Source organism: Tenrec ecaudatus, chromosome 12 (genome assembly GCF_050624435.1).
Source record: "Tenrec ecaudatus isolate mTenEca1 chromosome 12, mTenEca1.hap1, whole genome shotgun sequence".
NCBI classification, from domain to species: Eukaryota; Metazoa; Chordata; class Mammalia; order Afrosoricida; family Tenrecidae; genus Tenrec; species Tenrec ecaudatus.
The window spans coordinates 9,087,624-9,102,015 of record NC_134541.1 but is presented as its reverse complement, the minus strand read 5'-3'; the positions used below and the strand labels follow the sequence as shown (position 1 = coordinate 9,102,015).

Here is a 14,392-nt window from a genome sequence, read left to right as displayed (position 1 = left end):
AAAATGTAATCTGAAATTTTAATCTGAGAAAATTCAGACTCTGAAAACCACGGTCTAACCTGCCAGCCCTGAGCTGAATTCCTACTTTGACCTGGCTTGTGCAAGAATAATGAGTTTATTATTCTTTTTTTCCATTTAGGCATAGAGGCACAGATACACATTGAATTATACAATCCACCTTCATATTAACAGTTTGCTGTGGAGACACTGTATGCGTGTGTGTGTGTGTGAGTGTGTGTGTGTGTGTGTGTGAGCATGCCACCCGAGGGGATACAGGATGGCATCATTTTTGCAGGCCTCCCCTCTAGGTTGACCACCAAGACGACTAGCCTCCCAAAGGCACTACTTACTGTTTTGATGGCCATGATGAAGTTCAGAGCGTCTTCCTCTGTATTCTTCTGAAGGAGTCCAAACCTCTTCTCATACAACACAAGGCAGATACCTGTTATTTAAAAATAATCACTACTGTCACACAGAGAGTCCAACATGAGCTAGCTATGAAAGGCTCAATCCTGTCTCTCCTGAAAGAGTGGTTATTTCTGAGAAGAAACAACACCAAAAAAAGAAATCACAGGTGTCCAAGATCCTAGAGAAAGAGCCTGGGAGAAGGGGCCTGGTTGGTCCTCCCTCTGTAGAAATGGCCTCCTGGTGATGTGACGCATGCCCTCTGGTCTGAGAAGGACATCCTTGTTTCTTTCAGTGAGCTGGAGGATGGGGGATGGAGCAAAGGCATCCTTGGCTCGGGGCTCTGCTACATCTGCCTGGTTTCTCTTGCTTTAATTATGATTGGGAGGGAAGTCATTGCTGGAAGAAAATAGTTATATATGGACCTTTCAGTACAGAAGGAGCAGTTATGTGCTGGGAGCCGAAAGGTCGTAGAGCAAACCCACCCTCAGATGGCTCCATGGGAGAAAGAGCTGGCGAGCTAGGTCTACTCCCCTCACAGGGTCAGTCCCCATGGAAACAGGCCACCACACCTTACAGCCACCACACCTGCTACCTGTCGGGAGCTGAGCTGGCATGTTTCACGCTTTCACCTGTTCTTTTTCTCTATAGTTTCATTGACAAGATGGCTCACATATTATACACTTCCATACTTTCATTTCAGTGAGTTTGGTGGGTTTTCTGTTTTTTTAAGGGGTCTGTAATAGTCAAGCCACCTGCTTGGAAAAAACATGCCCAACAGTGCAAACTGGGGGGTAGTGATATCAAGGAGTATCGGAACTGACCCATCAATGAAGATGGCTCGCTATTCCTAAGACACTCGGTTGGGCCAGCGTGACCCATGCATGTGTGGGTCGCGATTTCCTATTTATGCAGCATTCATTTGGAATTCACAAAGTGTCACCGCTCGGCCAATGCAGAGGACCCCTGGTGGCATAGTGGTTATGAATCGGGCAGCTAACTGCAAGGTCAGAAGTTCAAATCCACCAGCTGCTCTGAGGGAGAAAGACAGGACTTCCATCAAGAGTTAGTCTCAAAAACTCACATGGGAAATTCTACCCTTTCCTAGAGGGTCACTGTGAGTCAGCACCGACTCGGCAGTGAGTGTTACGGGGGAACCAATGCAGCCGTTCTTTATGCAGTGAGTGAGCCTCCCGCACGGTCTTGCTTTTATCAGCATTTCAATATCCATTCTCATTGGTCTCTGCCCTCTGCCAGGCTCTCAGAGAATGGCCAGACATCCGTCCTGGGGCAGTAAAACAGGGTGGGTTTAGCATCTGCAGGACTGCTCATTTTGTTGCCTGAGTTCCCAGCCTGCCCTGTAAGGTGGAGTGTCACATGACCCAGTTCCAGCCAATGAGGCTTCAGAGGAAACCCTTGCTTTCTTGGTAGAGAGGGCCCAGGGATGGGCTTAACTCTTCCTTCTCTGTATTTTTCTAGAAAGAGGTGCAGCAGCCAGCTTGCGGCAACAGGCCCCTCACGGCAGGCCACCAGGCTGAGGATGGAGACGCAAAAGGGAGCAAGGCCTAGGAAGAGCCCACGTTCTCACAAGAACCTACAGGCCCTCCCTGATCTGTGTCCTTTTTGACCTTGGCTCCTTTTCACACTCTTCCATTGCTTGCCAACAACCACTCACACCAGCATCCCTTAAGGTCGTGAAGCACACCATTCCTCCTTAGGCCTTGGCTGTTCACACTTCCCGTGTGCTCTGCCTGCCACACGTCCAGAGATTCACCACCCCCACCCCCCCACCCCTTCCTCTATGCCTCCCCTCCGAAGTCACCTGGCCCAAGGGGACTGGCCTTACTTCAGCATCTCTTTCTGGGCTCCCACGCTCTTTTTCCTTACCCCTCAAAAGAGTCTGTATTAAAACACATCAAGCTGTTGACTGTCACCCGCCTGGGGTCTATGCTCCCCATGGGCAGGACACCAACCTGTTCCATTCACTGCTGTGCCCCTTGGACCTAGTACGGTGCCTGACCCACAACAGGTGTCGACCTAGTGTCCGCGTGGCCGTCCCAAAGTGCAAGGCAAAACTCGAGTGCGCTGAAGAATCACGACTTGGATGTGAGGGATCTGAGCCCAGAGACATTCTCCAAGGACCGGGCTTAATCTGCATGACCACTTGGAAGCCTGCCCCGCCCAGACTGGAAACACAACTTACTCTCGAATGACCATTTGTTCAGCTCGCTGTATAAGTCTGGCACATGGCCTTGTGCGTCGCAGAGTTCATCGAGTCTACACACAAAATCCGCCAACACCTGGAAGGCAAGCAGCCACAAAAGGCATTTCAAAACCATTAGAGAAAGAGAAAAAAGACGCGGTCATCTAATTTCAGGTTTCGCTGTGTTGTTTAGTCCCTCCCCGTAATATCATTTCCCCCGGGAGTCACGGCACTCATGCATTTTACAGGCCCCCACCCCCTGATCCCCTGTCCTAGGCGCTTTCCGGAGCCTTTCCTGCAGTCGCCAGAAGCTTAAGTGTCAGCTCTCACTATAGACCAATGACGCTGGCAGCTTCCCCACAGGGCTGCAAACCAGTTCCTTCACGCCTGACCCCCTTGGTGCAAGTTTGCATATCCACCCAGCTAGACAGAGAATCAGAATCTGGAGTTTGCTATGCTCCTGGGTAAGCCTTCCAGGATCGTGTTAAACTATAGATTCCGATTCAGCCTAAGAATCATCTGTGGATCTTGTTAAACTGGGCCATCTGAGTCCACAGCATGGAGCTAGCATGGAGAGATGAATTCTCAGCAGGGGCCGAGCAGGAATGAATGGAAAAGAATGCACTGGTATCTTCTCATCCCAATAGGGAAGAAACCCCTAAGAGGGATGTTTCAGCTAGCCTTGGGGTTGCCATGACCCTGCTGGGGCCAGCACACAGCTCCTCACTGGCGGTGCTGCGCAGAGCAGGTTGGACACAGAGGCAGAAGAGCTGTCTATTCTGGATGCAGCCTGCCACTAGCTTTGTTACAGACTAAACCACATCCCTCCAGAATAGGGGAGTTATAAACCCTCACCCCATACCTATGGTTATAATCTCATCTGGGATTATATAGTAGTTGTGCGGGGTGGGTCTTAAATCAATCTCTTCTGAGACATTAAAGAGATGAAACCAGCAAGTGAGCAGAGATGACATTAAGGGGTGCCTGGGGATCACCAAAGGGCCGAGGCTCATGGGGTCTGCAGGGACAGAAAAGAGACAAGGAGCCTCCCCCAGAGCCAACACAAGACATAGCCTTCCCCTGGAGCTGACCCCGGCTTTCAGACCCCTAGCCTCCTAACCTGTGAACAAGTAAACTTTGCTCTGGCAGAGCCACCCCTTGTGATGCTCCTGGCAGGGCAGTTCTAAAAGCAGACAGGCTTTTCTACCTGGGCCGGACAAGCCTCATAAAGCCTGCAGGTGCCAATTTCCAAAATCAGTGGGGTGAGACAGCCACACCCCTCGCCTAAAGAGGCTTGTTTAGTACTAAGGGAGCCCTGGTGGTGCTGCGGGTTAAGCAGTGAGCTGCTAACCGAAAAGTCAGCGATTCAAATGTACCAGCAGCTCCTTGGGAGAAGGATGACCATGTCTGCTTCCATAAGAATCCACAGGCTGGGACGCCCTATGGGTCAGGGCAGGTCTACTGCATCTATAGTCATTTCATCATAAGGGACTTGACAGCAGTGGGTCTGGGTTTCAGTCTAGCCTGAAGCACCGTACAACATGTTTTATGGGCACTCTCTTTGATTCTAATATTATCCTCAATTCCTATGTGACACACAAGTAAACTGAGGCAGCACAGAGAGGCTAACTCACTCGGCTTCTGATACACAGCTGCTAAGTGGGCAAGCTGGGGCTTGAACCCAGGTATGTGTGCGTGAATCCTAAGCCCACACATGTAGCACACAGAAGGCATATTTAAGAGACCTGGTGGCGCTGGAGGGTAAGCGTTGGGCAGCGAACTGCAAGGTCATTGATCCAAACCCACCCATTGCTCGCCAGGAGAAAGATGAGGCTGTCTGCTCCCATAAAGCCGGACTGCCTGGGAGGTCCGAGATGGGGTTACCATGCATCAGAATGGGCTCGATGACAGTGAGTGGGTGCACACATTCATGCAAGACATTGCAGCAGAGAAACTGTGCAGGAGGGATGGGGCTACATGGGAACTCTAATCGGAGTAGTTTTTCTATCAACCTAAAACTGGTGTGACAGTAAAGCCTATTTAAATATCTTTGAGTACTTAGAATTCATTATCATTAAAAAATACAGAGATCAAACCTAAGGAATTTCCACTCCTCTTAAAAACAAAAAGCAACCAGGAGATCTGTGCACCCTGGATCTGCCCTCTCATGTGACCGCAATGGGACAGAGAAACAGGATGGCGGCCACTGTCCCCTCCAGGAAAGGCAAGCACTATTCTGTTTGCTGACACCCCTCCAAAAAGTGCAGCCGAACCCACTGCCATCAAGTCGATTCCAACTCGTAGCCACCCTATAAAGTGTTTGTGAGGCTGAAACCTGCACAGGAGCAGACAGCCTCATCGCTCTCTCTTGGAGAGGCTGGTGGGTTTGATCTGCTGGCCTTAGGGCTGCCTTATTCATTTGTAGTAATTACTTGTGCCCCCTCCCCCAAACTTCTGACCCACATCATTCCATTTGGGTATAATTCTTGTTTAAAATAAACATCCAAAGCGGGAAGGAGTAAAGACAGATTAATAGATGCTTAACCACTCCCCTTGTGGGCTATGGGGGATATGCTGGACCTAATCCCATGGCGTGGCACCAGAAATAGTGTCCAAGCCTCTTCTCTGTGCAGCGTCATCTACAAGTACTACTAGTCTGTGAACAAACCATGCCATCTCAGGCCCTCATGATTTGATCTGCCTGGGGGGAATCTCTGCCTAACATCCCGTTTTCCATCTTCTCTGGCTTGCAGACTCCTACTCATCCCACAAAACCCAGTCAAAAGCCATCACCTAAATTTTTACAAGCATTACTTCATGGAAACCTTATGTCTTGTTGATGGTGGTGGTGATGGTGGGATTGGAAACCCCATTTTGCAGACTGGGAAATTGAGGCTTAGAGAGGTTAAGCTGGATCACACAGCTAGTGGGTGAAAGCCGCAGGCTCCGATCCAAGACTGGAATACCAATGTCAGTGTTCATATCTATGCCCTCGCTGAGGTATTACTTAAACATGGGCGAGGAAGGAGGGAAGGGGGAGAAGTAAGGGCTTGTGGGGAAAGGGTGGATATGAAGAGGAAAGAGGAGAGAAAATGCTGGCGGGATTCTCTTGCCCGCTTTTCCTCCACAAGTTGTACTTGTCGCTCAAAGTTCCATAAGCTCACCCCCTGCCCTTGATATCCCCAAGAGACCCTGGCTAGCTGGCCCCAGCCTGCAAACCTCATTGATTTTCTTGTCCAGCTTCATAATTTCCACTGGTTTCATTAGTTTCTTTTGAAAGGCGCTCCGCACCCGCTGCCAGTCTTCGCCTTCCCTGGGGAAAGAAGCAGGAGGATGGTTGGAACAAGCTGCAGGAGCCGCAGAGATATACGCCCCCAACCCCCCAGTTCTGCAAGGGCATCAGTGTTGGAAATGGGCCAACTGACTGGGGTTGGCTGGACCAGGAGAAGGAAGAGGAGGAGGAGGAGGAGAAAGAGAAGGAGGAGGAAAAGGGGAGGGGGAGGAGGAGGAGGGAAGAGGGAAGAGGGAGAGGAGGGAAGAGCACCTCTCTTCTCCCTTACCCTAAAGGTTAAGTCATTCCCGGGGGCTCAGGGTGAGGTGCCTCGGCAGAGGGGGGCCTGATAGGCTGGGGGCTGTGAGTCAAAGCTCCCAAAGTGGGCGTGGGAGCACCGCCTTTACCAGCAACCCCTCTCTGTTTTGAGCTCAAACCTTGAAATTTGCTCATTGCCTCCAAATAACCACATAAAAAGATTTGTAGAGTTGTAAGAAGCGTGTTCCCATCAAGCACCCTTATAACGTATGCCCCATCCGGGTGGTGTTGCCGGGTAAGCACTGGGTTTCTAAGGTTTCTACAGGCGGCTCTGTGGGAGAGCGCTGAGGCTGTCCGCTCTGGTAAACATCGACAGTCTCAGGAGTTGGAATCCACTCCATAGTGGTGTGTGTGTGTGTGTGTGTGTGTGTGTGTGTGTGTGTGGCAGGGGGGGTTGCCTATGGCTGACCACACAGGCACAGAGGCACCAAGCATCCTTGTTCTTAAACCCCAGTGTTTATAATGTGAAAGACACAGCCATTAGGTAGGACAACTCTTGGTAAAGAAACGTTAACTTGGTCAATGCTGAGGAGTCAAAGCCGAGAATGAGAATCCCACTGCGCCCTTTCTCTTTCTAAAATGCCACCTTGGCTCCTCTCCTACACCCCACTTTCCCGTTACACTCAAGAATAATTAGCCGCTTCCCTCTGCCCCCTCCATCCCACCTGGATAAGACACCTTCAAACGCAGAAGTAATTGATTCCGCCTTTAGAGCACATTCTAGAGCCCAGGTTCTGGAGTTTGCAGCAGTTTAGGCAGGTTTGTCTTCAGAACCTTGTCCCGCCCAAGAGCCTGACCCCCTGGGGCATGCTTTTGTTGGAAGGGCGTGGTCATGCTCAGAAACCCTGGAGAACACAGGGGTCCCCTCAATCCACTGAAGCCCTGGCAGCACTGCTCACGACACAGGAGAGGGACTTTGCTATTCCTTTGTACCCTAAGGAGCCCCGGTGGTGGCAGCAGCGGTGCTGTAGAAGTTACCGGTTGGGTCGGCATCCAGCCGTGGGGTGGGGTCCGGGCGGGCTTTTTACTGAAGCACTCTAGTAACCAGTTACTGCCCCAGGATTGGGATCCAGTGATAGCAGTGAGTTTGGCTTTTCTTGGCTGGTGGGTGGTAGGTTATGCTTTGGGCTGCTAGCCATAGGTCGGCAGTACGAACACTACAACCTCTCCGCTTCCTGACCCCATATCGATGTACACACTAGGAAACCCACAGGGACAGTTCTATTCGGTTGGACGCCAGGGAACCCCCTGCTTCCCATCTCCTCTGTTTCCGGGTGCATAAGGCCATGCGGGTCCCCACGCCACCACTGCAAGGACTCACAGGATGAGCAGCCCGTAGCCCTCCTGGCGATAGTCCCGATACGCCTTCCAGGGTTTGATCTCCAGCCGCTGCGGGTATGCGCTCTCCGTGCGGTACAGAGCCTCCAGCAGGCTAGGCGAGCCCAGGTGCACCGAGTCGAAGGAACCCAGCTTCATGCGGAAAATCTTGCCATACTTCTGGTGGTACTGTGCCTGGGGGGAGGCAGACCGGCACCGCGTCAGCCCCTCCGCCCAGCGCCGCAGGAGGGCTGCCCCCGCCCAGACCACAGCCTCTCAGACCCTGGAGCGCTCAGTGCGCCCTGGCCGCCAGTCAAGGGGAGAGCTGGGGGGCGGCTGGGAGGGCTGGGCAGGGAGGGGCGGGGAGAGGGAATTGGGGCGCAACGGGGCATTTACCAGCGTGTCATGCTGTTTCTTGAGCCCCCCTTTCCAGAGTATCTCCAGCAGGCTGCCCAGCAGTGGCCAGTTGGTGGGGCCCGGCAGGGCTGCTGCGTTCTGCGCCTCGCCGTGAGCCACCAGCGGGCAGAGGGGCACCTCCCGCGGCCGAGGGGGCGCGCACGCCTTCTCTGTCCCGGGCCTGGGGGGCTTCCCGAACTGCTGCAGGAAGGCGGTCAGGGAGCGGCTCTTGCAGATGGGGGACTTCATGGCGTCAGGGGAGACCGGGCACGTGGGGAGGTGCGAGGGCTGGACCAGACGAGGGTGCTAAAGAGGTGCCTGCAGGATTGGGGTTGGGGGGGAGTGACGGAGGGGCTTTTGATTGTGGCCCGAAGAAACGGAAAGAGCCCGCCGGTGGGATGGAGCAGGCGACTGAGGAGCACCGAGGCGGACTCGGATGCTGGAAGCTTCTCGGTAGCACCGGGGCTGTGGCGCGCTGGACTCGGAGCGGCGCGCTGGAAGCGGCGAGGTGGGATGCTGGCCGGCAGTCCGTCTGCACGTTGGTTGCTCTGGTCTGGAGCCGGGGGCTGGAGTCGTCACGGGGGACAGCAGAGATGCTACTGGTCTGCTCTTGGTTCCTCGGGCTCTCCAAGTGCCGGTGGCTGGGGACCATTATTTATGGAAACGGGGCAGGCCCGGGGTGACCAATAAGGGCGCGGAGTGGGCCCGGGCTGGCCAGGCCACCGGGGACGCGGGACGGGCGGAGGGGGGGGGTGACGGGGTGGAAAGGGATGGAGTCAGCGAGGTGAACGAGGGCATTAGCGCCTTGGGTGACTGGTGCGCTGCAGCGGGGCAGGAGCGCGCGGCTCCACCCCGGAGATAACCCCCGGGGAGGCCGCCGCGGGTTCACCGAGTGTGAGCCGGGACGCCCCGCCCTCCGCGGCGGCAGGAGCTGGCGGTGGCGACGGCGCAGCCGGGCGCTTGCACAATCGGCCGCAGGGTGGCGAGGTCTCCGAGTGCGCCCGGGAAAGGTTTGCCTGCGCGCCGGGGCCCGCGCCTCCCCGGGAGCGGGCTCTTCGCATCCTGCGCTGACCGAGCGGAGGAAGGTGCGCCGCCCGCACGCCCCCAGGTGCGGCGGATTTGAGACGTGATTGCAACTTCATGTTTTAACCTGGGCAAGAAGGGCCGCTGGCGTTTGTGGAACGGCTCCTCTGAAGATGAAATGAATGATACGGTCTCCAAACTCACGCACTTCCAGGGAGTTGATTCGGACTCGCTGCAACCCTGTACGGCGGCAGAGTAGAACTGCCCCTGCGGCGGCTCCCGAGACCGTTTCATAGTAACCTCCGCAGTAGTTACAATGGGGTGAGAGTGTGAGTAGTGTGGCAGCGATTGCTTACGGTTGGCAACCGCCCCTCTGTTTACCAGCCCTCCCTCTTAGGCACACCGACTCCCAGAATAGGATGCTAGATGGTGGCAGCTTCACACCACAACCCCCCACCCCCACCCCACCCCCCGCATCACCCCACTGCCTACCATGTCTTCTTTGAGGGTGCTCTTCAAATGTGTGTGTGTGTGTGTGTGTGTATTCTCCATCGTGCGACACTCATGTGTACGCACACGCACACACACACAGCTGGAGTCGTCTAACCTGCCAGGAGCAGCCCTCTCTTGCTCATTCAGGAAGGCATGTTGGCAACGTTGTCCATGGCTTTAAAGTAACTGTTTACGAGACTAGAAACCCCCTTCTCTCTCCTTCAGAGAGCCTGCTGGTTTTGAACTACCGACCTCTCATCACAAGAATGCCTTCCTTAGCTATTGTGCTCTCTTACGAGCTGTCTTTATGGGACCAAAGAGCCCTGGTGGCCCCGTGGTGAAGTGGGTGGCCTCCATCGGCCAGGCTGCCCTTTTCAAAGCCACCATCCCATAAAGGTGACAGCCTTGGAAGTCTTGGGGGCAGTTCTACTGTGCACTCAGGGGTCACTATGGTTGCAATGGGCTCAATCACATTTGGGCTCTGGGTGTGCGGCATCAAGTGGACAGCTGCAGAGAGCAGGGTGAAAATTCACACGGGCAGTGAGAATTCATTCCTGCTCACAGGGAAGGGATAACTGAAAGAAGGGTGGGAGCAAAGCACAGCTTGAAGCCTGTCAGCCTGTCAGTGGATTGTACTAGTAGAAGCAGCTCTACCAGGTGAGTGGTCCCATCTGTCCCTTCCCACCACAACATAAGGAAATAAGTCATTTGAAAAACCTTCTGACACCAGCCAAAAACAAAACAGCAGCCCCAAACCCACCGTCAGTTGCCAAGAGACTTTGCAGGGCAAGGTTGGACAAGTTGCGGTCAAAATGATCCGGTCAGGGGTGAGACCAGAAACAACTGACCGTCCTTAGGCTTGACCTAGGCAGTGTGGCGGGGGTAACCAGAGGTCAATGGTTCAAACACACCAGCTGCTCCTCAAACTCAAGGTAAGGGTTTCTGATTCACTAGAGATTTACAGTTTCGAAAACCCTGTAGAACAGTGGTTCTCAACCTGAGTCTTGACCCCTTTGGGGTCTAGATCCCTTTGGGGGTCGAATGACCCTTTCATAACAGTAGCACAATGACAGCGATGAAATAGTGACAAAAATAATTTTATGGTTGGGGTGTTACCACAACATGTGGAACTGTAAGAAAGCGTCGCGACATGAGGAAGGTTGAGAACCACTGATGTAGCAGAGTAGAAAACCCATCTTTCTCCCTGCCTTCCCACCGGGACCCTGCCCACATGATGTAACTGAGCTCTCTTCATGACCTTGGTGACCAGGGCCTCACCTGGTGAAGGTTAGCCCATTTCAATAGACGTCTGCTTAGGAGTCCAGATGTCCTTGAACCCAAAGCCAAACTTACTGCCACATGTCAATGCCAGCTGAGAGTGAGCCCATAGGACAGAATCGAATGGCCCCTTTGGGATTTTTTAGACTAAATCTCTATGAGAGCTGAAAGCCTGGCCTTTCTCCCTGGAGTGACTGAAGGTTAGATCTTGCAGGTTGTAGTCCCATGTGTAACCCACATGTCACTAGAGCTTTTAGGTGTCCCACAGGGGGAAGAAACAGAACTCCACTGACAACAGTGGATTCCAAAGCACAGTGACGGTAGAGAGGGTTTCTGAGGCTGTGAGTCTTAACGAGAGCAGACAGACAACCTCATCCTTCTCCCAAGCAGTAGCTGGTGGGTTTGAACCCCCAGTTTTGCAGTTAACAGCACACTTAAACTGTGAGCACCACCAGGGCTCCTAGCCCAAACCAAACTCACGGCGATCAAGTCCATACTGACTCCTGGCCACCCCCTGTGGGTTCTGAAACTCTGTTATGGGACTAGAAAGCCCAGTTTATCTTCCGAGGAGCTGCTGGTGGTTTTGAACTGCTGATCATGAGGCTCACAGCCCAACATGTAACCACCACACCACCAGGGCTGCTTATGATCCTGCAATTGTTGTTCCATAGCTCTGGCATATATAGCAGGAACAAAGCTTCCTTAACTGGATTAAATAAAAGCCAAGGCTAAAATAAATCTATAACTTGAGGTCAAACAGGGAGGTATACAAGGCAGAATGGTGAGGCACCCGCTACCACGGAGTCAATACTGACTCACAGAGACGCTGCAGGGCAGGGAGAACTGCCCCTGTCGTTTCTGAGCCTGTAACAGCAATAGAAAGCTTCACCTTTCTCCTGAGGGCCCGCTGGTGGTTTTGCACTGCTGGCTTTGTGGCTAGTGGCCCAAGCATAGCCACCCGACTGGATCTAAGAATCAAGTCTCAAATGAATCTATAACTTGAGGCCGAAGTGATGTGCAAAGCTGGAAATGGCTAAGAAGGGAAAGGAAGCTTGATCTCTGGCTGTCTTTAAGCTCCCCCTTGTCCCTCCTCACCTTGCTTCTGTTGTTGTTAGATTCCAGCTCACAGTGACCGGGTGCACAACCGGATGAAATCCCGCTCGGTCCTGCACCATCCTCACAATGATGCTTTTGTCTGAGCCCATTGTTGAACGGAACCGCTGTGTCAGTCCATCCAGCCGAGTTCCCTCCTCTCCGGCCCTGCTAACCGCTTATAAGCTTCTTTTTACATGTATTTCCCTGGTGAACTCACTTCTCAAAAGCCGACGCAGCTCAACCCGATTTTGAGTACTGGCATTTCAGAGGCAACCCGCGTGGCTAATGACCATTTATGCTAATAAAAATAATAGCTACTTATGTAGATTGTAGTTTATAGATGAACCTATTTATATAACATACCATCCACAAGCATGCTTCATTACCTTATGCCTTGCTTTCCTGTGCTCTGCAAATATTGCTTTTTTTTTTTTTAACAAATGGGAGGTTAGTCAGCGGCAACCCTGCATTGAGCAAGTGAGCATCGCGGTCCACCGATACCATTTTTGCAGCAGCATGTATGCCACCTTCTGGGAAATCCTGAAGTATCTCTAACTTTTGTGTACGCTATTGCTCACTACATAGGCAAGTATAAACATAACTTTCATATGCCCTGGGAAGCCAAAACAATCATGTGACTCACCTTATTGTGAGACTCCATTTGCAGGTACATTGGTGGTCTGTAAGAGCCTGGGGAATCTAATGGCCAGGCATTGGGTTGTTAAATGCATGGTCAGTAGTTTGAAACCACCAGCTTCTCTGAAGGGGAAAGACGGGTCTTTCTATTTCTGTGAAGAGTTCGTCTCTTAAACTCACAGGGGCACTTCCACCAGTCTTATAGGGTCACTGTGAGTCAACATTGACTTGATGGCAGTGGGTTCTGATTTTCAACATGGTGGTCTGCAACTCATCCCACAAAAAGATGCTATAGCGCCCCTCACTCACTCGCTGCCACCGAGTCAATTCTGACTCCTAGCCACCCTGTAGGTAATCTATAACAGATGCTACTTTTCTTGTTGTTCCTGCCTTTCGGTTGGCTCTGGACTCCTGCTGGCCCCTCAGGTACAAGGGGACCAGGCTTTTGTGATCTACAGAAGTAGGTCTCCAAGATTTTCTTCCTAGTCTTCCTGCCTTAGGCGGGAAGTTCCACTGAAACCATTCAGCATCCTAGCAACATGCAAACAACCACGGAGAGACCGGTGATGGACGTGCATCAAGGGTACTGGCTGGAAATTGAGCCTGGGCCTCCTATATGGGAGATGAGAATGACACCACGGGAGTACTCCTGCCCCCATAGGTGTAGGTTATCAATGATATAATCATTAACAGCCTGGGAGATACAAATGACATAGCCCTGCTTGCTGAAAGTGAAGAGGACGTCCAAGCCCTTATTGATGAAGGTCAATAAGCTCTCAGTATGTATTATACCTCACCACCAAGAAATCCCAAGTCATCACACCTGGACCCCAAAGCAGCACCGTGATCAGTGGAGGAAAGGATGAAATTGTCACGGATTTCATTTGGACTGGATCCACACCAACGCTCCCAGAAGCGCAGTCAAGGACTCACACGGCATATTGCACTGGGCTAGTCTGTCATCACAGACCTCTGTTAACGTGTTTAAAGGAAAGATGTCACCTGGAGAAGTAATGTGCCCTGGCCCAAGGGACAGTAATTTCAGTTCCCTCATAGGTCGGGGAAAGCCAGACAGAAAAAGGAGAACCACGGATCAATGTCTCGGACGAAGACTATTGACCAGCGGTCCTCAAACTATGGCCTGTGGGGAGGACATTTATCCAGCCCGCCGGGTGTTTTTGCCCCATTTTTTTATTATTTCAAAATAAGATATATTTATAACTAGTTAACTGGACGCTCAAGCAAGCTTCAAACCCAATGTTTTCTGAATTTGTCCTGAGCCCTTAATAAATACACACAGATACATCATGTTATACGTTACTATCCTTTCTCAAGTAAGAACCACTCATCGTGTTATATCTCATTACCCTTTTTGTAAGTCTCTGAATATTGGAAATATTACTTAAATGGGAATATTCCCCCCCCCCCACTCCCCAAAGAGTGGCTCAGAATGACTACCAGTATTGGGTGTGGCCCCCAGTGACTTAGGACGTGGGGTAGAGACTAGAACAGTGCACTGTAGGCTTCTCATGACTGTGCGCTTCTAGAAACAGATCTCTGGGCCTTTATTCTGAGGTGCATCACCCAGGAGCCCTGACAGTGTGGGGTGGCATGGTGTGAACACTGCCCGTTTGGTCCCCCGTGGGTACCTACATCTGCAGTGGGGTGTGGTGTAGAGTAGATCATGCCTGCTGGTATTTGGAAATCCCCTAAACGCAGTATTGAGACTTCAACTTTTGAATTTGGGGGACTTTCCCCCCTTCTTATCTCTCTCTGCAGGGCCACTGGAGAAGCAGGGAGAATCCTGAAAGTTTCGGGGTGACTTTACTGCTAAGTTGTTTTATGAGGCCATGGCATGTCCTCACCACTGAATCTCTCCAAGGTATTTGGTGTACCAGTGTACATAAGTCTCCTGCTGGCTAAACAAGGCAACTCCTGTTTGAAGACAATTGGCTTCC

At 52.2% G+C, this 14,392-nt stretch overlaps 1 protein-coding gene across 1 annotated transcript in view; it reads right to left on the bottom strand.

Annotated features, from left to right (window-relative positions):
• The window catches only part of CYP24A1 (cytochrome P450 family 24 subfamily A member 1), a 100,625-nt gene extending 92,466 nt beyond the window's left edge, over nucleotides 1–8,159 (bottom strand). The window contains exons 1-5 of the mRNA XM_075527695.1: nucleotides 7,911–8,159; nucleotides 7,519–7,709; nucleotides 5,828–5,921; nucleotides 2,609–2,705; nucleotides 351–442 (exon numbers count right to left, since the gene is read on the bottom strand). Of these exons, the coding sequence (XP_075383810.1) occupies nucleotides 351–442; nucleotides 2,609–2,705; nucleotides 5,828–5,921; nucleotides 7,519–7,709; nucleotides 7,911–8,159 (723 nt within the window). The remainder of the gene's footprint in view (nucleotides 1–350; nucleotides 443–2,608; nucleotides 2,706–5,827; nucleotides 5,922–7,518; nucleotides 7,710–7,910) is intronic.
• Nucleotides 8,160–14,392: the final 6,233 nt, after the last annotated feature.